Source organism: Budorcas taxicolor, chromosome 21 (genome assembly GCF_023091745.1).
Source record: "Budorcas taxicolor isolate Tak-1 chromosome 21, Takin1.1, whole genome shotgun sequence".
Classification (NCBI taxonomy): Eukaryota; Metazoa; Chordata; class Mammalia; order Artiodactyla; family Bovidae; genus Budorcas; species Budorcas taxicolor.
Window position 1 is genome coordinate 17,627,250 of NC_068930.1, and position 21,621 is coordinate 17,648,870.

A 21,621-nucleotide genomic window follows, 5' to 3' on the forward strand; every position below is an offset into this window, starting at 1 on the left:
CGTGAGCTCAGCAGTTTGGTGGTACGTGGACTTAGCTGTGGCTCTCAGGCTTAGTCACTCCACAGCATGTGGAATCTTCCCGGATCAGGGACCAAACCCGCGATGCCTGCATTGGCAGGAGGGCACTTTACCACTGAACCACCGCGGAAGCCCTGCATCTTCTACTAAACTTGACTGAAGTTAAACTTTTCATTTTAAGAACACATATCTTATTAAGTATGCCCAGCCAGCCCGCCATTTCTCCATGTAAGCACAGAACAACTCTGCAATGGTATGCTGCTGCTGCTAATTATAAGGGAAAGCATCATCACTCAGTTGTGACTGACTGCAACCCCATGGACTGTAGCCCACCAGGCTCCTCTGTCCATGGGATTCTCCAGGCAAGCATACTGGAGTGGGTTGCCAGGCTCTCCTCCAGGGGGGTCTTCCCAATCCAGGGATCAAACCTGGGTCTCCCACCTTGTAGGCGGACTCACTCTAAACTCCTCCTAGAATTCATACCTTGATCCGTGCTAGAGGAAGCTCTCTACCTTCAGAAGTCACTGAGAAAAAAACCACCTGTTCTTCCAACTTCCTCACTCAGTCCTCCCCAAAGGGGGCTGGAGTGACTTACCAAATCAGTAAGGCTGAGAAAGAAACCTAGCACGCTTTCCCAATCTCTTCCTCTCCTCTGTGAATAGTCCTCAGGACAGACACATTCTTTGCTCCTGCGGGAGCCAAGCTGAGTGGGTTTGCCCCTGCAGGGACACATAGCTTGTCACTCTGACTTGAAACAAAGTAGCAAGGAGCGTGAATTTGTCCATAAACTAAGTTTTCCAGCCCCAACTCCAAATGTTTCCATATAAATTCCAAGATGCTACTTTTATACTCCTGTAGTTGATGTTAGGTCTACCACCTAATTGATTCTTAATTGGTGAAAAAAGGAAGTAGAAAGGTGATTATCACTCTCAAACCCTGACATCCATCATGATTATTTCTGAATGGTAGAATTTGGAGTTCCTTAAGTGAAGAGGAACTAAAAAGCCTCTTGATGAAAGTGAAAGAGGAGAGTGAAAAAGTTGGCTTAAAGCTCAACATTCAGAAAACGAAGATCATGGCATCTGGTCCCATCACTTCATGGCAAATAGATGGGGAAACAGTGGAAACAGTGTCAGACTTTATTTTTTTGGGCTCCAAAATCACTGCAGATGGTGACAGCAGCCATGAAATTAAAAGACGCTTACTTCTTGGAAGAAAAGTTATGACCAACCTAGATAGCATATTGAAAAGCAGAGATTTTACTTTGCCAACAAAGGTTCGTCTAGTCAAGGCTATGGTTTTTCCAGTGGTCATGCATGGATGTGAGAGTTGGACTGTGAAGAAGGCTGAGCGCTGAAGAATTGATGCTTTGGAACTGTGGTGTTGGAGAAGACTCTTGAGAGTCCCTTGGTCTGCAAGGAGATCCAACCAGTCCATCCTAAAGGAGATCAGTCCTGGGTGTTCATTGGAAGGACTGATGCTGAAGCTGAAACTCCAATACTTTGGCCACCTCATGCGAAGAGTTGACTCATTGGAAAAGACTCTGATGCTGGGAGGGATTGGGGGCAGGAGGAGAAGGGGATGACAGAGGATAAGATGGCTGGATGGCATCACCGACTCGATGGACACGAGTTTGAGTGAACTCTGGGAGTTGGTGGACAGGGAGGCCTGGCATGCTGTGATTCATGGGGTCGCAAAGAGTCAGACACAACTGAGCGACTGAACTGAACTGAAACTATCTTTATTCAAAGTTTTCTTCATTTTAAAATTCTTCATAATGAACATATATTATTTTTACAAAAACAGGAAGGTCATTTTTCTTATTCTCTTACAAAAAATTTTTTGGTCCAGTTATGTTGAGATATAATTGACATACAACTGTGTTTAAGTGTAAAGCGCACATAGTGATTTGACTTATATATGTAGTGAAATGATGGCCACAATAAGTTTAGTGAACATTCATCTTCTCATACAGATAAAAACGAAAGAAACAGGAGAAAAACATTTCTTTCCTTGTGATGAAAACTCTTAGGATTTCGTCTCCTAACAGCTGTCGCGTAACAGACAGCAGTGTTAATTACATTTATCATGTTGTGCAAAACATCCCTACTACTCATTCAACATAACTGGAAGTTTGAGTAATTTGACTATTTTCACCCATTTCTCTCTCCCACATCCCTGCCTCTGGTAGCCACAAATCTGATCTCCTTTTCTATGAGTTTGCTTTTAACGTATAATTGACCTACAACCCTAGGTAACCTCCCAGTGTACAAGGTAGTGATTTGATGTTCTTTCTATACATTTCAAAATGACCATCTTGATAAGTCTAGTTACCATAAGGTCATTTTCCTTTAAAACCAGGACTCCAGAAAAGAACATGTAAGGTAACAGAAAGTGGTCGCAATGGTTTAGGGGAAAGAGCAGGTTCCAAACAGAATGTGTAATGTGATATGATTTTATTATAAAAATAATTAACAAGAGCAACATACTGCAGAGAAGTGCTGGCTAGGCACTTTGAATAGATTACCTCATTTGGTGGCCTCACGCTCATCTGAAGTAGGTATATTCACTATCACATCCTCAAAGCCATGGAATAATGTGGGTGGGTAGACCCAGGGAGACTGAAAGTTCGCCCAGCAAAAAGTCAACAGTGCGACTCCAGGTCACAGCATCACGGATGACGTCTGCTTCTTCACTTTGTAATGCATCTATAATTACTTGTATTTTCCAAAATTTTAACACACACATTCCTTGCGTAATAAATAAGACAATAAGGTCTTTGTGTTAAGAAAAAAAAAAGCCACCAGCATGAACTTGAAGTTCAAGTTAATGGTAAAGCCAAGCAATGTGGCCACACAGGGCTTCGAGACATCTCAGCCCATGCTGGAATCAGCCGTGTGGGGCAACAGGTGTGAGTCCACAGGGCAGGGAGGTATTCCAGCCAGACTCCACACACCCTCCACAACAGCCTTTGAAGCTGAAGGGCAAACATGCTCAGTAAATCCACCAGCCTCCTAGTCCCCACGTCATGGGGCCTCATCCCACTAACCAGCCCTGTTCCTAGGATATCTTCTCTCTGGACTCTCCCAGGTCCTAACTCCTGGGATCTGTGAATGTGACTTTATTAGGAAACAAAGTCTTAGCAGATGTAATGATGACTGTTCCAAGGACGAGTGCCCCCCCAACCCGCCCCAGCCCCACTCTGCCCCAGCAGCTTGCCAAGTTCTTCTCAAGGAGAGCAGGAGGGGAAGTTTGAATGGCCTCCATCCAATTTTTAAACTGAAAACCACACGCCCACTTTTTGCTTGGAGACGTTTCCTGTGTGTGAACACAGTTTGTTCTGTTACCAGCTTTAAAGTTATCCAGAACTGATATATCCAAGGCCAAGCTACAGTGTTTTTCTTTTTCTTTTTTTTTTTAAAGTCCAATAGGAGAGGACCTATCCTAATGCTGGCTCATCTTGCAGAAATCTCATTTGGAGATAACTCAAGAGAGAGGATGAAGACAGAGGTGTCATTGTGTGTGGATGGCAAGGTCCCCCTGACCACAGTGCTCTGGGACCCGGGGCAGCCTCCTGCCCCTCAGCTCCATCATGCAACACAGCCATGCCTGCTCCTAGCCCCATCTGAGGATGTGGCCTCCTTCCACATGCTCAAAGTCTCGCTTCTAGCAGCATTTTCGGGCACTACTTCAAAGTGGGGTCGGGGGGAGGACAGAAGACGGCCGAGAGAGGCACCAACAGCCCCCACACTGCTGGCTGGAGCTGAGGCTCCCTGGTGCCAGCCCTGGCACGCTCCAGGATGCGGCCGTGGCCCCCTGTTCCCAGCCTGCCTCTGCTCCAGCGGGGGCTCCCCAGCTCCACCCCACATCCAAGGGCTCTCTCTAGCCAGACTCTTTCAACACTAACCCTGACTGCTCATTCCCTTAGATCTACCCTGAACAAAGTCAAGCAAATTACTCTCCATCTGCAACCATAACCATTTCCCTCATCCTCTCAAATCCATCTCCATCACCACCTCCCCCCGACACCAGCACTTTGCTGCTATGGTCAGAGATCATACCACCCGGGTGAACACACCCGGACTAGCTCCGAGGCTCCGAGAGGGTTGACCCCACTGCCTGGCCCGGGACCTAACACAGTCTAATGAATGAGTAATTAATGAAAACATTATAAAAACAGGCCATCTCCCCCACTGAAATGTATCAACACCATGAGGGCCAAGAACATGCCTTACTCAACTCTATATTGCTTACAGCACTTAAGGAAGTTGTCCAAGTTAATTAGTTTGGCAGAGACCAAGCTGAAGTCTTTACAAGGAGCGTGTGCTGGGAAATTCCAAGAATCATGCAGCTCCCACGTCCACCCAGAAACCACGGAGATGAATGAGGTGAGAAGGCAGATGTCTGGTCCTCACAGGACATGGACCCGGCCAAATCTCAGACTGGCTGGCACAGCCCTAAAGTGTCTGTCAACCTCACCGAATCAGACTGGGCTTCAGGGAGGAGATGGGGACTGTTGCACATTTTATCAGTTGTGAATATGTCCCAAGTATAAGAGACAGGGGACATGGGCTGCTCACAAACACACCCCCACACAACATCCATATACATATGATGCTCACTTGCATGTATTTCTAGGCTTTTTAAAACACACATTGCCCTTCATCAAAGGATGTGATTATCTAATGCAATCTCTGCATCCAGTTACACCCAGAATACAGAAAGGATGTGTTCAAAGCTACTCAATAATCCAACAGGCCCACTCCTACAAGCCACACCAGCCCCTCACAGAGAGAAACGCGGTTATCTTCTTATAGAGAGCAAGCAAGGAATTATCGCAGGGCAGCATTTCCTCTAAGACAGAACTTCCCAGTTAGATCAACTCTCCGATCAATATCCCATAATCTTCTTACCCACTCCCAAACTCTAAAAAGGGCAGAGTTTGTCCTCTTCTTTTTTTTCCTTTGTACCTTTAGACTGTTTTCACGCGTGCCCACACTCAGTCACTCAGTCATGTCTGCCTCTTTGTGACCCCATGGACTGTTGCCCACCAGGCTCCTCTGTTCATGAAACTTTCCAGGCAAGAGTGCTAGAGTGGGTTGCCATTTCTTCCTCCAGCAGATCTTCCCAACCCAGGGATTGAACCTGTGCCTCTTGCATCTCCTACATTGGCAGGCAGATTCTTTACTACTAAGCCACTTGGGAAGCACTAATGGGTTGGATGCGCCCACTGCCCACCGCCCACCGCCCCCCACAAAAGACATCGTGAAGACCTAACTCCTGGGATCTGTGAATGTGACCTTATTAGGAAACAAAGTCTTAAGAAGTGTAATTGAGGTCAGATGCGGTATTAGGGTAAGGTCCTCATCCACCACCACCTTATAAGAGGGGGAGAGGGATGCACAGAGGAGAAATGCCATGTGACCTCAGAGTCATACATTAGCGGGTACAGCTGCAAGCTAAGAGACACAAGGGCCACCTCCAGAAGCAGAAGCGAGGAAGAAGCAAGAGAGGATTCTTCCCAGCGTCTCAGAGGAAGGGTAGTCCTGCTTTCACCTTGGTTTCAGACTTCTGGCCCCCAGGACTGTGAGAAAAGAAACCTGTTGCTTGAAGCCACTCAATTTGTGATGACTTGTTCCGGCAGTCCCAGGAGACTACTTACCTCACCTGGTTCCTTCCTTCAGAAACACCCACAGAAATACACTTATATTCATCCACCTTCCCACCTCTAAGTCCAGCTCCCCACCCAAGGATAACTGTCAAGGTTACCTTCTCTTTAATACGCATCACATCTTTCTACATCTAAGGGAGAAAATATTACCTGATGGGGGTCTAACATCTGAGATGCCCAAGATGTTTAAGAATGACCCTACTTCCCTATGACCCCATGGAAGAAAATAAAGACAAAGAAATAAACACAAAGAGCCCACTCCCACTGAGATCACACATAATAGAGCTCAGGACGGGTCCCGGACAACAACAATCACCACGCAGTCTGTGGTGAAGGATGGGATTGGATTGTTAGGGCCTGTCGGAGGGAAGGACTCACTGCCTCGACCCCTGAACAAGGACGGTGGGAAGCCAGCAGAGGGGAGCTGGGTGAAGCTGTGAATGGTGCCCGTGGCATAAGCTTGGCACAGAGTCCCACTCCACAGTGTTCCGGGTTTGGGCTCCCAGGAGCACGCCCTCACGGGGGTCTCACGGAGCCGACTGTGACATCCTGCCAGGCTGGTGAAGCCTGGTTCTGTTGGGGTCAGGGACCAGTGCGGGGAGGTCAGAATAGAAATGAATGAGTGAGCAGGAGGCGACAGAGCTGAGCTGACTACCGTGACCCTCACTGCTCTCAGCTGGCACAGAGAGACAGGCAACCACGAAGGTGACAGGCCTCAGCAAGAACTCTCAGCTTTCTTAAAGCAAAGGACCTGAAATGTTTTACTTGCCGCGTGGAATTGTTTCCCTGATGGCTTGGGGCGCCAGGACCCTGGGGTTATTTTTAATTGGCTGCATTGGTACTATTATTCTTAAATGATGAAAACATTCCCCAAGGAAATCCAAAGTGTCAGAAGACAGATAAATATAAATGCATATATTTTTATCTATTCACTAGATTAAGGATAGGTAGTGTTTCCTATCAGGAAGCAATTCTATTTAAAAGAAAAAAAGAAGGGATGCTTTAAAAGGCAGTGAGAGAAATGAGTGTTTTCCACCCCCAGCATTCACCAAAACATTATTTTTAATTATACATGTTTCTAATCATAACGTTCCAAAATAAAACTTCTCCTGTTTACCTGCTCACGCCGGCTGGCTACTGTTGGCAGCTCTGGAGCACATTTAGGTAAGTGACTTACTTCTGGGCCCTGATTCTGCTGAAGATGCAAGTAATTCACAAACATAGAGCTTTCCACATAGACGTAAGATCGGGGCTCCCACGCAGGCCAAGGCCAACCTCAGGACACAGGCCTGTTAGACCATCAATCCACCTGTGCATCTCACAAGATCCACGGGCTACCTTTGGACTGAGACCAAGGGCTGCTGGCTCCATGCGCCGCTATGAGTCCAGCGGCAGCAAGGCAGACCTCCCCAGCTGCAGCCAGCAAAGCTGCAGAACTGCTCGAGGACTTCTTGATCAATTTATATGCATTTCCACCACACTGGCAAAGGTAAAGAGAAAGTGTTAGTTGCTCAGTCCTGTCCAACTCTTTGTGACCCCATGAATGGTAGCCCGCCAGGCTCAGTCCGTCCATGGGATTCTCCGGTCAAGAATACTGGAGTGGGTTGCCATTCCCTTCTTCAAGGGACTTTCCCAACCCATGAACTGAACCTGGGTCTCCTCCATTGCAAGCATTGTATCACCTGAGCCACCAGGGAAGTCCCGACAAAGGTAAAGGGAAGGCACTAATTTATCTTTTTGTTGTTGTTGTTTGTTTCCAAAAGAGATCCTCCTGCAGTCAGGCTGAAAAACCTGTTGTTGGTACATTAAGCCTTGCAACCAACACAGTTTTTACCAGCACTGGGGAGGCCACCCAACGCACCACATTGTGAGTCCTGCCTTAAATTTTTTGCAAGGGAGCTCTGTTTGAGGCTCTTCTGTAGCTATTTCAACTGGTCTCGTTCCCTTTACGTCTTTTTCTTTCCAGTATTCACCAGGGCCACAAAATAACCTCCTTGGCTACAACTCAGGGGACTGGGAATCTGAAATTGACCCTGGAGCATGCTGTGCTATGTACCCACCTCGCGTATGGCTCCCAGAAGAGGATGATGTCATGAGCCACACTGAAACACAGGCCAATTATAGCAAACAAGACAAAGTCCACCCCACGTGCCATCAACATCCCAAGTGCCAAGATGGCAGTGCTTCAAGAAATGAAATGACCGAAGATAAAGCCCACTCCAGGCAACAGCAATCATCCCGCATGTTCTGCTGAATGGCATGAGCCATCTCTGAGGCCAACCTTGATGGACATCCACCTCCTGCAACGTTAAGCACTTGGTGACCACAGACCTAGGTTAAGCCTTTGCAGCCCTGGAGAGAAAGGGGGGTGCTGGTGCTGAAGCAGGGCGCCGACTGCCTGGGGGCAGAGCTCTCAGCGCCCCTGTGGGTCTACTTCAAACAATTCTCTGACCCAAAAAGTCAACCGAGAGCTGAACTAATCAACACCATTCTTTATTATACAGGTTGCATCACAATAATTGAATCTTACATAATAAAAACAGGTGCGTCCATGCTGCTTTGAGATTTTTATCTTCATTAAGGGAATTCTCAAACATGAGATTTCAGGTACAGTACTTTCAAGCTTACATAATCAGTTAGAGGGCGGCTTTCCAATTTCAACTTGGTTATATTCAAGGTGGTAATTTCTCATTCCAATCAGCTGAGAATGGAGACTCGCAGCCAGAAGGGGGGAGGGGGCCAACAATTAGAAACAGCCTGCCTATTTTACATGAGCCTTTTCCAAAGGTGCGGGGAAAGACAATACCATTGGCAGGAACACTTTGCAATAGTCTTTAATTGAAAAACATCATTGGCTACTGCTTTCCCTCCCCAACCTTGCAAGTGTAGAAATGGAGGTGAAAAGACTCATTTCTACCTTTCTCCAGTTCCTGTGGCTGTGTGAACAGAGATGCAGGAAGGAACTGGCTATTCTGTTCTGTATCATTTCATTACAGCCCCCAGGACTGTCTGTCGAAAGCCTGCTCAGCTTCCTATTTCTGCTAACACTGCACAGCTTTAGGTGGCTCAGAAGTGACAGCCACACAGGCTTTGTGGTTTCAAGGGTTACCTGGACAGCCAAGTTCATTATCCAGAGACCTGTCCCAAAGGGCAAGCCGCCAGACGAATTAGAATCTGCACGCAGTACAGAACTCCCACAGGGAGCGTGGATGGATAGAGACGTGAACAGAGAGGCACACTTTGGGCTTTTGAATGGCCCTTGCTACTGCCCACAGCCTGGACCTTCTGCCACATCCTTGTGAAGAGAGTGCCACACCACTGTCTCCTTGGATGGGCCTGAGGCCACAGCCAGCTCGTGGCAAAGATTCCAACCAAAGCTGACCTGGAAGTAAGACTCTCTCCTTATAGAAGTGCCCTCTTTGACTGTGTTACCTGTAACTTAAGATGCCAGGTGGGATAAGACATCCCCAAAAGGAGAAGGTACTGAAGGGCCATTGTCAGGGTATTTATAGCGGAAATCATCATGATGGCAAAGGGAAGAATGGGCCCACACCTCCCCGCTGCCCCTGCTTCAAACAGCAGGGCCCACAGCAACCTATGTTGCCTCTTGCCATCAAGTATTTCCAACGAGTGTGGACTGGAAGGGATAAGTGAGAAAATTCTAATGTCCAACTCTCATAACTTAGCCAGTGAAATAACTCTTTCCTGTTTGGAGAGGAATATCCAGTCATTTAAGAAGTGGCTGGGTTACCATGATCTCTACTAAACAGCAAGCAACTAAACAGTCTGTCAGAAAGGGCTTCCCTTTTCAGAAGGGCTTGACTCAAGTCACAAAGAAGAACTGAAAGAAAGAAGCTGGGAAGAGTCGATGACAGAGAGTCTGCCCACATCCAATGGGCCACGGGCCACTTCCGCTCTGCATGTTGTGGCGAAACCCCTGGAAAGGAGTCTCTTGGGCTCGCTCACTCCACAATGTGGCTGCAGAGAGTTCAGTGCTTTAGAAAGCTGAGAGGTTCCTTCCTCAGGGAGCCACCAGGGTTTGGGGCTCATGGGTCCTCAGCGTGTGTGTTCTTGCAACGCCTGTGGCATTTGAAGGTGAACCTAAGAACTCACCTAAAATAAACATGGCAACTGGCTGGACTGAGAAGGGCCCATTTCAGGCCCTGTCCTTCCCAAGGACTGGACTGACCTGGCTGGGGGAGAGAAGATTCAAAACCACTGACGGGAGGAGAGTGGCGCCAGGCGGTAAGTACCCTGCTGTGTGACCCCCACAAGCCGCAGGCCCTGATGGACGCGTCCACCAAACGGGCATCAAGACTGTCAGAATCTCCTTCGCTCTGCTTCCGAGAAACCAAAAAGGACCATAATCAGGGAACTGCCCTCAACTGCGTCTGCTGAGCCCTGCTGATACCAAGCAGGGTCCTGCGGGGCTCCTGGCCTTTCTGTGTCCCCCATCCCTTTGATTACAGGAAACAACCTTCACGCAGCCTCCATGACCTTGCCTGAGTTCCAAAGGGCAGATTCAAGCAGTTGTTAATGAGGGAAGGAAGGGGATGTGAGACCCAGGAGAAACAGTCAAGAGAAGCCTTAGGGCAAGATTCTGATTCCTCATCAAGGCAAACACACAACCATATCTTTGAGCTATTCTATAGAGCCTGAAACCCCCTCCAATGGGAGAAATTAACAATTAATGATGGTAGGCTGCACCAGCATGCAGACCCCGGACCAGTTGGACCGGAAGGTTGATGATACTGACTCCTAACCACCAATTCATGAGAAGAATGTCTATGAGTGGATCACACCCTCTTTGAGCAACTGCTGTAAAACTTCTGTCTTCCCCAAGTTGGGACACATGGTTGTGAAAGCATTAGCCCACTGCTGCCCCCTTGGCTCAGCAAACTATAAAGCTATTCTCTTTTACTTCACCCAACACTCCGTCTCTGAGATTTGATTCAGCCCCAGTGTACAGAGGAGCTGAGCTTCTGGCATCACTGCTTAGAACTGTAAAAGGACTAAGGTGAAGGCAGTGGGTGCTAAGTGGGACCTCAGCCCTTCCCTGCAACCAGGGCTGAGCTCTGAGGCTGCACATCTTGAACAAGGCTGCCTGGAGGGTAGCATATGTCCACAACATATGTGCCCCCGTCCACCTCCCAACACCCCAGGAAGCCTTAATGTGGCTACTTTTCATCCGGAGAAACAGATCTCCAATTAAGGAAATAATTGGAGAAGACTCTTGAGAGTCCCTTGGACTGCAAGGAGATCCAACTAGTCCATTCTGAAGATCAGCCCTGGGATTTCTTTGGAAGGAATGATGCTAAAGCTGAAACTCCAGTACTTTGGCCACCTCATGCGAAGAGTTGACTCATTGGAAAATACTCTGATGACGGGAGGGACTGGGGGCAGGAGGAGAAGGGGACGACCGAGGATGAGATGGCTGGATGGCATCACTGACTCGATGGACGTGAGTCTGAGTGAACTCCGGGCGTCGGTGATGGACAGGGAGGCCTGGCGTGCTGCAATTCATGGAGTTGCAAAGAGTCGGACACAACTGAGCGACTGAACCGAACACACAACAGCCCACACCCTCAGGTCCCCTGGAAGGGATGTCTGCTGTGTCAAGGTCAGCGAGTAGGGCTATGCCATTATTGGTAAAGCAGCTATTGAACACTGCACCCTACAAGAAGCACTCTATCATGTGTCCCTGAATTTCAATCTCTCAACCATCTGTAAGATAGGCTCTCTCAGTATCCCATTTTTCAGATAAGAATACTGAGGCTCAGAGAAGTCAAGTCACTGGGAGCAAGTAAGGAAGAGGTCCAGGTTCAAACCTAGGTCTTTTTGACTCTAAGTCCAATGTTCTCTTCCCTGCCTCTCAGCTGCCTACAAACCTAGAAGACCTACCCAATCTTCTCTACCCTGTGGCCACAAACCAGAGCAAAGATCCTCAGGGCCTCCCATAGAGAAGCACCTGTCCTCCCGGCTGGCCATGTGCCGTCCCTTCTCTGTTCACTTCAAAGTACCCACTGACTGTAAATGGCCAGCAGAACCATTATAGTGGATTTATCTTCCACGTGACTAATAATTTTTATAGCATCTGTAACATGAAATGCTGAAGCTGAGTCTCTAACACGTTGGCCACCTGATGTGAAAAGCCAACTCATTAGACAAGACCCTGATGCTGGGAAAGATTGAGGGTAGGAGGAGAAGGGGGTAGCAGAGGATGAGATGGTTGGATGGTATCACCAACTCAAGGGACATGAGTTTGAGCAAACTCCGGGAGATAGTGAAGGACAGGGAAGCCTGGTGTGCTGCAGTCCATGGGGTCGCAAAGAATCGGACATGACTTAGCAACTGAACAACAAGATGAAATGGATTGTTATACTTATAATAAGGGAATGAACAGAAATAGCAATTTATTTACTAGTACTTATCTCTTGCTTTTAAAAACTTTTCACCTCCCAGACAAAATGCACAGCAAAACAGGAAATGATTTGAATGTATGATACACTAAACCAAACCAGAAGTTTGACCAAAATAATTTTATTTCTCATTGGTTGGGGCTACGTAGTTCTTATGTAAATATGTATAACCATATTATATTAATAATAATAATAGCTAGTATTTATTGACTATTTGGGATTTCCTTGTGGCTCAGAGGGTAAAGAGTCTGCCCACAATGCAGGAGACCTGAGTTCGACCCCTGGGTCGGGAAGATCCCCTGGAGAAGAAAACAGCAACCCACTCCAGTATTGTTGCCTGGAAAACCGTATGGATGGAGGAGCCTGGTGGGCTACAGTCCATAGGGTCGAAAAGAGTCGGACACAGCTGAGTGAATTCACTTTCACTTTTCATGACTTTTCACCACATGTTTGTGTTCAGAGTGCTTTATGTATGCTGACTGAGTTAATACAGAAACACTATGAGTTTTAAAATCAAACATCAGTGCACAGAGAGATGAAGTGATCAACCCCAGCTCACAGAGCTGGCAAGAGGAGGACAGGAATGAATCCTGGGTTTTCAGATGTGCAACCAATAAGTCACAGCTGTCACGAGTGCTTGCTGTTCTCCACCTGAGAATTTTAACCATTTAACTTAGAGTTTGTATCATTGAGCAATACTGTTTCTCACAGAAACACCTGAGCACTCAGATCACGTCAAATACAAGCGTCTTAGAACCTCATCAATTCACTTACTCTGTGAAGCAGAGTCACTGATGACACTGTGTCCTGTGTATCATCTGTTTTGCAGACTTAGCGAAACAGAAAGCAAAACTAAACTGAAAGAACAAGGATGCCATCTTCCTGGCCTACAGATTACCAAAGGCATTTCAGAGAGGGAGCAAAATACAGGTGACTTGTCTTCAGGGGAGACTCAGTTCTAAATCCACCTGGGCTCCATATAATCAAAATTACCACCAAAATGTCCCTGCATGTGCCCCCCAAATACCGTATGTGGTGGATGTAACCCTGTATAAGAACATGTGTATAAATGGGTAATGCACACAAACGCACAGGATATGGTGGCTTAGACAGTGCAGAATCCGCCTGCAGTGAGGGAGCCCTCGGTTCCATCCCTGGGTTGGGAAGATTCCCTAGAGGAGGGCATGGGAACCCACTCCAGTATTCCTGCCTGGAGACTTCGATGCACAGAGGATCCTGACGGGCTACAGTCCATGGGGTCGCAAAGAGTCGGCCACAACTGAGTGACTAAGCACACAGTACCTCAAACTCCGGGCTTCCCTGGTAGCTCAGTCAGAAGAACCCGCCCGCTAATGCAGGAGACACAGGAGAGGCATGTTCGACCCCTGATCTGGGAAGAAGCCCTGGAGAAGGAAACGGGAGCCCACTCCAGTCTTCTTGCCTGGGCAATCCCATGGACAGAGGAGCCTGGTGAGCTACAGCCCATGGAGTCACAAAGAGCTGGATGTGACTCAGTGGCTAAACAACAACTACAAAATCCAGGTGAGCAGAAGTGATGAGAAGACACAACAATGGGCATTTTGACTCTGCTTCACAGGAACATGGGGAGTCCATGATGTGAGCAGTTAAATCTGTGCAAGCGAAATGTGTCTGTGGATTTGGAAGCAAGGTGCTAGAGAAAGGCCACTCTGTCTAGAGTGGAACTCTCCACGGCACCAGAGGCTCCCCACCTGCACACACTCATCTGCCCCAGTCACCTGGCAGGCCCAGCCCCTGCAATCCAAGGACCACGGGCAGCTCAGCATGAGTCCCTGTGGCTCTCACAGCCTCTGCAGGAGGCCTGGCACAGACCCTGAAACCAATGCCAATCTCTGCTCTCTCTCTCTTTCTAACCAGCCAACAACATTCACAGAATTTTTTTTTTCTTTTTTTTTCCCAGGCCTACTTATATAGGGAAGGCAGCTGTAACCTCGTCATTTTGGGGACATTACACTTACTCATGCCTGGCCAGTCTGCTAAGTGAACTCCGTCCCTGGACAAGACAGCACCACCAAGCTTGCTTTCATAAGAAGAGCAAGAGAAAGTCACAGAGAGACTCTTGCCCAGGTGGCCTTGGCACAAGAGGAAACTTATGCAGTTTCAGAACGACAACGTTCAGGCAGCCAGCAAAAAGGTGAATTTAAATGCTGAGAAATTGATCAGCAAGGCAGGGCCGCTGCAGAGAGGCCTCTGGGTTGCCCTCTTTGGAAGGTACCTAAAACTGAAGTGCAGAGAGTTACCCAATTCAGGAAACAGCTCTTGGTCCCTTCACAACTAATTCCGTTTCTTCGATTGCTAAACACACAAGAGGAAACCCCCATGGAAACTGAGGTATATATGCAAAGGTGGTTGAAAGGAATTGTCAGAAACATTTTTTCCCCTTAAGTGATTATTAGCTAAACATTTTCAACCAAGCTGTAAGGAAAAAAAAAAAAAATCAGGGTAGTTTTTTTTCTTCCTACCTGGGGCTATATAGTAATTATGCAAATAGAAGGGAATTTGTCACTTTGAGTAACCAAAAGTGTGTAAAATAATTTGATTAAGGAAACTACAGTTGCCTTAGTCATCATACTAATTTGACAAGGACTTTAAAAATTGTCTCTCAGCTGTCTGCTTCTGGGTTAGATATGCAAAAAAAAAAAATCTTCACAATGATGCTTTAGAAATAAAAAATATATATATAGAACAAATCCGGCTGCTTCACCTTGTAAGCTCACTGAATGCTCTCAGGCCTCAGAAAAAGGTGACCAAAGGCAGTGAGATGGAACCCTGTTCACACAGTCATCCGTCTCCTTCTGTTGTCACCAAAACCTCAGACTTCGTTTTTGCCTAACTCTAAACACAGAGAAGCAAGTCAGGCAGCGGAGGAGGAGATGGTTGGATGGCACCACTGACTCAATGGACATGAGTCTGAGCAAACTATGGGAGACAGTGAAGGACAGGTAAGCCTGGCGTGGTGTAGTCCATGAGGTCACAAAGAGTAGGACATGACTTAGCAACTGAAGAACAAGTCAGACAAATACTATATGATATCCCTTATATGTGGAATCTAAGAAAAAAAAATCAACTTATTCGCAAAACAGAGACTCACAGTCAAAGGAAACAAAGTTATGATAACCAAAGGGGGAAGGGGGGAAGCAGGGTAAATTCGGAAGTTGGGATTAACAGACACACGCTGCTATATAACAAAATAGAGAACAGGGAGAAACCACTGTGCAGCATAGGGAACCACACTCAGCATTTTGTAATAACTTGTAACAGAAAAAAATCTGAAAAAGAATATATATACATAGGAAAACTGAATCACTGTGCTGTCCTCCTGAAACTATACTTCAATAAAAAATAAACTATTTATTTTAACAACTATGAAAGCTAGATTATACTTCAATAAAAATCAAGTATACTTCAATAAAAAATAAACTATTTACACAATTTTTATTTTGGCCTTGTTTCATGGCATTCAGGATCTTCCCCGTCGAGGGATCAAACCTATTGACTCCGCAGTGGAAGCACAGAGTCCTAAGCCCCAGACTGCCAAGGAAGATCCTACATTATTTTAATAACAAGCTGCAAAAAAAAAAAAAAAAAACCAAGGACATCCTCCATCCTCACCCCTGGTTCACAAGAACCTCCTTTGTGCCCCACCCAGAGACTAAACTGGCCTTTTTAGGTTTTCATCCTGAAGAAATTCAAATGCATTTGTAATTGAATCTCATCCATAAGAGCCCAGAGGTGTCCGAGGTTTTAATTTCCTGCACACATCCTTATCAACTCCAGTACTCAGTCATTTGAGAACACACACCAACCTCTGTAGGCAGGGCTACCCTTGGTGAATGGCTTGGACTATCCCAGCGGGTCTCCACCAAACTCCATCAAGTGCACACAATACACCTTTCTCTCCATGCAGTTTCCACAGGCCTGTGTCTTTTCCAAACAGCCCAAGACTTAAACAGATGTTACATCCTTGCAAGTAGGTCAGTGCAGACTGGAGCCACCCGAAGCAAAGACCCAAGGAGAGGAAAATTAAATTGCATTCTCTCTTCTGCACACAGTGATGTTCAAATGGAATGGGTCCCCTCTTCTTGCTGCTAAGTCATGTCAGCCGTGTCCGAGTCTGTGTGAAAATTTCCTAGCCAGCCAGGGGGTTTAGTTGGCTACCAGAGACCATCCCTGCGACTGCTGGCTTATGCGCAGCACGATTTCCAGTTAAACGCTGGCAAGCGTAAGAGATTTCAGAATCCACAGCTGGCCTGGGTTGCACCGGAGTCACCTTATCTACATCATGATCACCATCGAGTCTAGGCATCAGGGTCTCGGCCCTTCTGCACTGCCCCAGGAGACCCGATCCCCGGGGCCAAAAGTTGCCTGTCCCCTGCCTCGCTTAACAATGGGCGGTTTTCTCCCATGCGGGTCTACCTTGAGCATGTGCAGGTTCTTAAGGGAAAACAGACACAGATACACACACACACACAGTCCAGCTTTTCAAAGTTGCTTCTCAAATCACAGGTGACTTCCTGCTTCATTTCTACAGCTTCAGCAAAGACACTAGGTCATCTGTCTTTTCAGAAAGGAAAGGGAGAAGTGAAATGAAGCCTCCAAATATAAAAAAAAAAAAAGGCACCTGGGAAGATGAAATAATATGGTAGTAAATGTCATAGTAAATGACATGGACTTGGAAATCAAATAGGAAATAATATAGGCAGAGAATCTGCCGTTACCCTTCTCTTCCCGAAAGTAAGCAGGGCCCCCAGGTGTGCCCTTCACCGGTATCTGAAAATGTTTCCTCAGAGGGACAGGCTGATTGACAGTGTAAAGATCCCGGAGAACATACACCTTGCACGTGGACCCTGTGTGCATGATCACCTATTGCACGTGGACCCCATGGGTGTGACTGCCTACAAACACAGGTTCTCAGGTTTCCTAAGAAAGCCTTTCTAGCAAACCTTCTACAATGTTTCCTTCTCAAATTAGCCATGAAGAAGTCTCACATCACTGAGGGTACCACAAGCTTTTAATTCTACCTTCCAAATAGCAGATGAAGAAGAAAATTAGGAGCAGCCAGAAAGAGCAAAAGCCATCGCAATCCAATTCATGGCAAGCAAACTATTAATCTTCATGAGGTTCATGTGGCAACGGAGAGCCACGATCAGCCGAGCAAGGTGGAGTCCCAAGCAACTGATGCCTCCACTCTTAGTAATCATAATGAATCCAATTTCCTAAGCCACTCCTTTCCTGGGCCTCCATCTGCTTTCTGCCAGTCACCTGTTGACTCCAGTTAGCATACGCCTCGAACCAGGCTTTCCCTCAGCCCAGGCTGGAAATGCCGAGAGGCCCCCAGCAGGTGGACTCAATTCCTCACCAATTCTGGGATCACAGTCAACTTCCTGTCTCCCAGCGCCAGCCCTGCCACTAGTTATCCACCAGTCCTCTGCTTTCTAACTTCGTAAAGGGGCTTAGGCCACTCATTTGATCGAAGCCCAGCTTCATTTCTTTCCAAAAGCCTTAAACCATTGCAAGCTAAAACTAGGCCCATGCCATTATCATTTGTGTTGTGAAAAGTTCTTTTGATATTTTTTTTTCCCCTAGATGTAAAATAATTTATAAATGGTGAGCTTCCAGATCTGTGTCCACAAATTCCCAAACCCATAACACTCTGTATACTTCAAAAAATTCAGCTTTTGCCAACATTAGACACTATTATATGGAACATGAATAATCCACTCTATTGAGCAAAACTGGTTTGAGGCAAACTGTTAAAAACTGGAGGCAGCTGCTGATAAACACAGCCCGGGTTTAGGTATCACATACTTTGCATATGCTGTAATACAGAACTACAGGTATTTTTATTACTGTGCATTTGCGTCTTAGTGATATACGTCTCTTTTAATATTTTAACAGTTAAACTCCTCCAAGGACACTCTGATATACTGACACGCTCCCCCCACACCCCAAGACAGGGTCACTCCCTAATTCCAATACTGCAAAGGCCGCAGGTACTGTCTGCAACTATGCGTTCAAACTACAAGTGCATTTTGTAAAACAAAAATCTAAACGGAAAAGAAAATGTGCTTTTGGCTACAGGGCTTACCAGCAGCATACATGTGACGGATGCAGGCAGGAACTGGGATCTAAACGCCTCTCATCTGACACAGAGCAAAGAAAATGCATTTGACTTTCAGAAGCCCTGTTAAGTCTGCCACCCCAGGAACCGAGCTGAGTTTGAACAGCCCTCTCTTGAACAGCCCACATCACTGACTTTACCCCACACCAGAGAGCTAGCCTGCTTGTACTTCCCTCTGACAGCAAGCCCCAAGTCTTAGGAGACTGTTGAGGAATGGTACAGGGCAACCAGCGACTGGCCCTCATTAACTGCACCCCAAAGGCCAGGGATTAATGGGACCATCGTGCAAAGCATGGCTCTATCTGGGGATGTGGCGCTTCAACAGCCAAAACCTTGTCCAGTTCTGTCTCCATCAAACTTGCTCACTAACACTCAAAGTCTATGACATTTGATTTCAGTTTCAGGTCAATAGTCAAGAAACGCCTTAACACTATACACTCTGAAAAATCCCGTTTAGTCAAGACAATACTTGGCTCTGGAAGTGCATTCTCTGAAACCCAAGTTGGGACCACCTGCGCGGGGCAGGAGACAGGGGTTAAAGCAGGTATTTGCCAGTGCTGAGTCATTACAAGCTGTTTCCTCTGATATGTTATGCACCCCTGGCTATTTGAACATGAATACCCCCTTTCAGAAGGCAGATGGAATCCGTGTACAATGCGCACCATGGCGCAACACCTCCTTATACAGGAGAGAGACCACGGTGGGGAATTCAGGTCTACGAGTGGGCGGCAGAACTACACAAACTCACAGCTGCTCTCCAGGTCCTGTAACTTTATCCCAGACGCTGAGAGATGGCTAATGGGATACGAAGTGGGAGCATTCCCCCTGCAGCCCCAGCTCAGACCAGCGCCCCACACTTGGGCGCCTTTTCCTCTAAACTGTTAAATCCCTCCGTAATTGGCGGATGGAGAAAGCACCGGGAGAAATGATGCATAATGGATTTGTGTTCCAGGCGGCTAGGATGGGGAGTAGAGGACGCGAGATGCTAACGGGCTTTTCTTTCCATGTCCAGGTCACCTGAAAGCCGCGATGCCTTCCCCTCCAGGGTGCTCCAGAACTCACCCTCTGGCTGTTTTTAGAGGGAGTAGGGGAGAGGGATGGTTTCACGCCCACCTGCCCGCTGCCTCTCTTCCCCGAGTCCCCCCGGCTCCTGCCGGCATCCACGGTCCCGCCGGCTCCCCGCTCTCCCAGCAGCCCGGACCGGCAGCTCCCCCGGCGGCCGCCTCTGCACCACTCGCCAACCTCGTCGCCGGGCGGAGGTCATGCCCGCCTGCCCCCCGGCGCCCGGGCTGCCCCCTCCTCCTGCCAGCCGGGCACCTGGGAGCCGAGCTGGGGAAGGGGCCCGTGGCGGACTTGGCACGGGAGACTCACCAGGTAGGCGCCCACCGTGCCCTGCGCCAGCATCAGGGCACACTCGGACACCAGGAAGATCTTGATGTTGGAGAAGCAGGACACCTTCTTTTTCTTCTTCTTGTTCCTCTGCGCTTCGTCCCCCTGCAGCTCGCCGCTCCGGCCGCCGCCCGACGAGCTGCCCGGCTTCTTCGCCTGCATCCTTCCCCCGCCGCCGCCGCCGCCGCCGCCGCTTTCCCGCTTGCGCTGGGTGTCGGGGCCGCTGCCGGGCGGGGGTGCGCGCGGCGAGGCTGCGTGCCGTCCCCGCCCCGGGCCCACAGCGGCCGCCCCCGTCCTGCCGGGGCTGGAGAGGTGGAAGGCACAGCGCCTCGCAGCCGCCGCCGCGCTCGCCCCCTGCCTCCTCCTCTCCTCCTCCTCCGCCCTCCCTTCGCCTCCTCCTCCGGCTCGGGCTGTGCCAATCACAGGGGCTCCTCTCGCCGCCCGCCGCCGCCGCCGCCTCGCCGCCCGCGGACGCCCGCCGCTGCCATCGCCCGCTGGCTGGGGCCCGCGGGCCGCGCCTGCCCTCGTCTCCCCCTCTTCTAACGCGAGGCCCCGGCCTCGATCGCCGCTGCGCGCGCCCGCCGCGCCGCTCCGCGCCACCCGTGCGCCCCGGGGGAAGGCGTGAAGATACCGGCCTGGGGGCGCAGAGCGCGGCCCCCCAGCCGAGGCTTGGGAGGGCCCGGGTGGCCCGAAGCACGCGGGAGAGGGGGAGCCCTTGCGGAGTCAGGGAGCTGGTGCTCCGGATGGCACGAAGGCCGTGCCCGGCCCCTAGAAGGCGCTGCGGAGCGCGGGGCGCCGCCGCGGACACTGGGCGGTACTGCAAGGGGAACTCCGGGCGCCGAGGTCGCGTGCGGAGGCTCCCCCGCGGGGCGGGGACCTAGAGCTCCGACCTCGGGGCACTTAGGAGGGGAGGAACGGTTTCTAGCAAGAGGGAGAAGACCGCGTACCTAGGAAAGGGTTGACGCTTTCCCCTACCAACTCCGCCCGCCCGGCTGTTTCTGGGGACAGATGTTGCGCTCTGGGCCGTGGGGACGCGCCGGAGGTCAGAGCCGCTGAGGCTTCCGCAGCCTGCTGGCCTCTGCTCCTGCTCTCCTAGGCCACTGGGTGTGCTCAAAGGTCCCAGACCTAAAGGAGAGAAAAGGAAGGAAGCGCAGCGAGGGAGAAGTTCCATTAACCCATCCGGAGCCGCGCGGTTCATCCATCGCCCCCAGCCAAGGGGTCTAGGCGGCTGCAGGGTCGCAGCGACCCCAGCAGAGGGCCTTGTGCAGCACGCCTGCGTGCCTGCAGCCCATCCTGAAGAACGATGTGGCCACGCGGCTAAAGGCCGCGGGAAGCTATTAGCCACAGGCCTGCCTTGGTCCCCACCCCTCCCCTAGCTTTGTGGCCGGGCTCCTTCCTTGCCTTGGCCTGAATGTCTGGGCCCCGCCTCCCCTCGCAGCCACTCTTTTTAATCATTACCAGGAGTTTGGGCCACAGGGCACTACCAACAGGATCTGCGTGTCCCCAGATGGCTTTTGGAAGCTCAGTGAAGCCTGGAAAGGACTGGACACTCCTGGTACTTGAGGCACTCAGCATCTTCCACTTGGTCCACTGGGGGGCTTAACCAATCATTTGAAAAATCTCTCCTTAATAACTGTGGAAAATTCTGAAAGAGATGGGAATACTAGACCACCTGACTTGCCTCTTGAGAAACTTGTATGCAGGTCAGGAAGCAACAGTTAGAACTGGACATGGAACAACTGACTGGTTCCAAATAGGAAAAGGAGTACGTCAAGGCTGTATATTGTCACCCTGCTTATTTAACTTATATGCAGAGTACATCGTGAGAAATGCTGGACTGGAAGAAGCACAAGCTGGAATCAAGATTGCCGGGAGAAATATCAATAACCTCAGATATGCAGATGACACCACCCTTATGGCAGAAAGTGAAGAACTAAAAAGCCTCTTGATGAAAGTGAAAGAGG

General features: G+C 49.0%; 1 protein-coding gene across 2 annotated transcripts in view; it reads right to left on the reverse strand.

Moving 5' to 3' along the window:
* SLCO3A1 (solute carrier organic anion transporter family member 3A1) overlaps nt 1-19,851 on the reverse strand; it is a 375,012-nt gene extending 355,161 nt beyond the window's left edge. For both annotated transcript variants that reach the window (XM_052659400.1, XM_052659399.1), the window contains exon 1: nt 19,640-19,851. In XM_052659400.1, the coding sequence (XP_052515360.1) occupies nt 19,640-19,819 (180 nt within the window). In that variant the 5' untranslated portion in view covers nt 19,820-19,851. The remainder of the gene's footprint in view (nt 1-19,639) is intronic.
* Nucleotides 19,852-21,621: the final 1,770 nt, after the last annotated feature.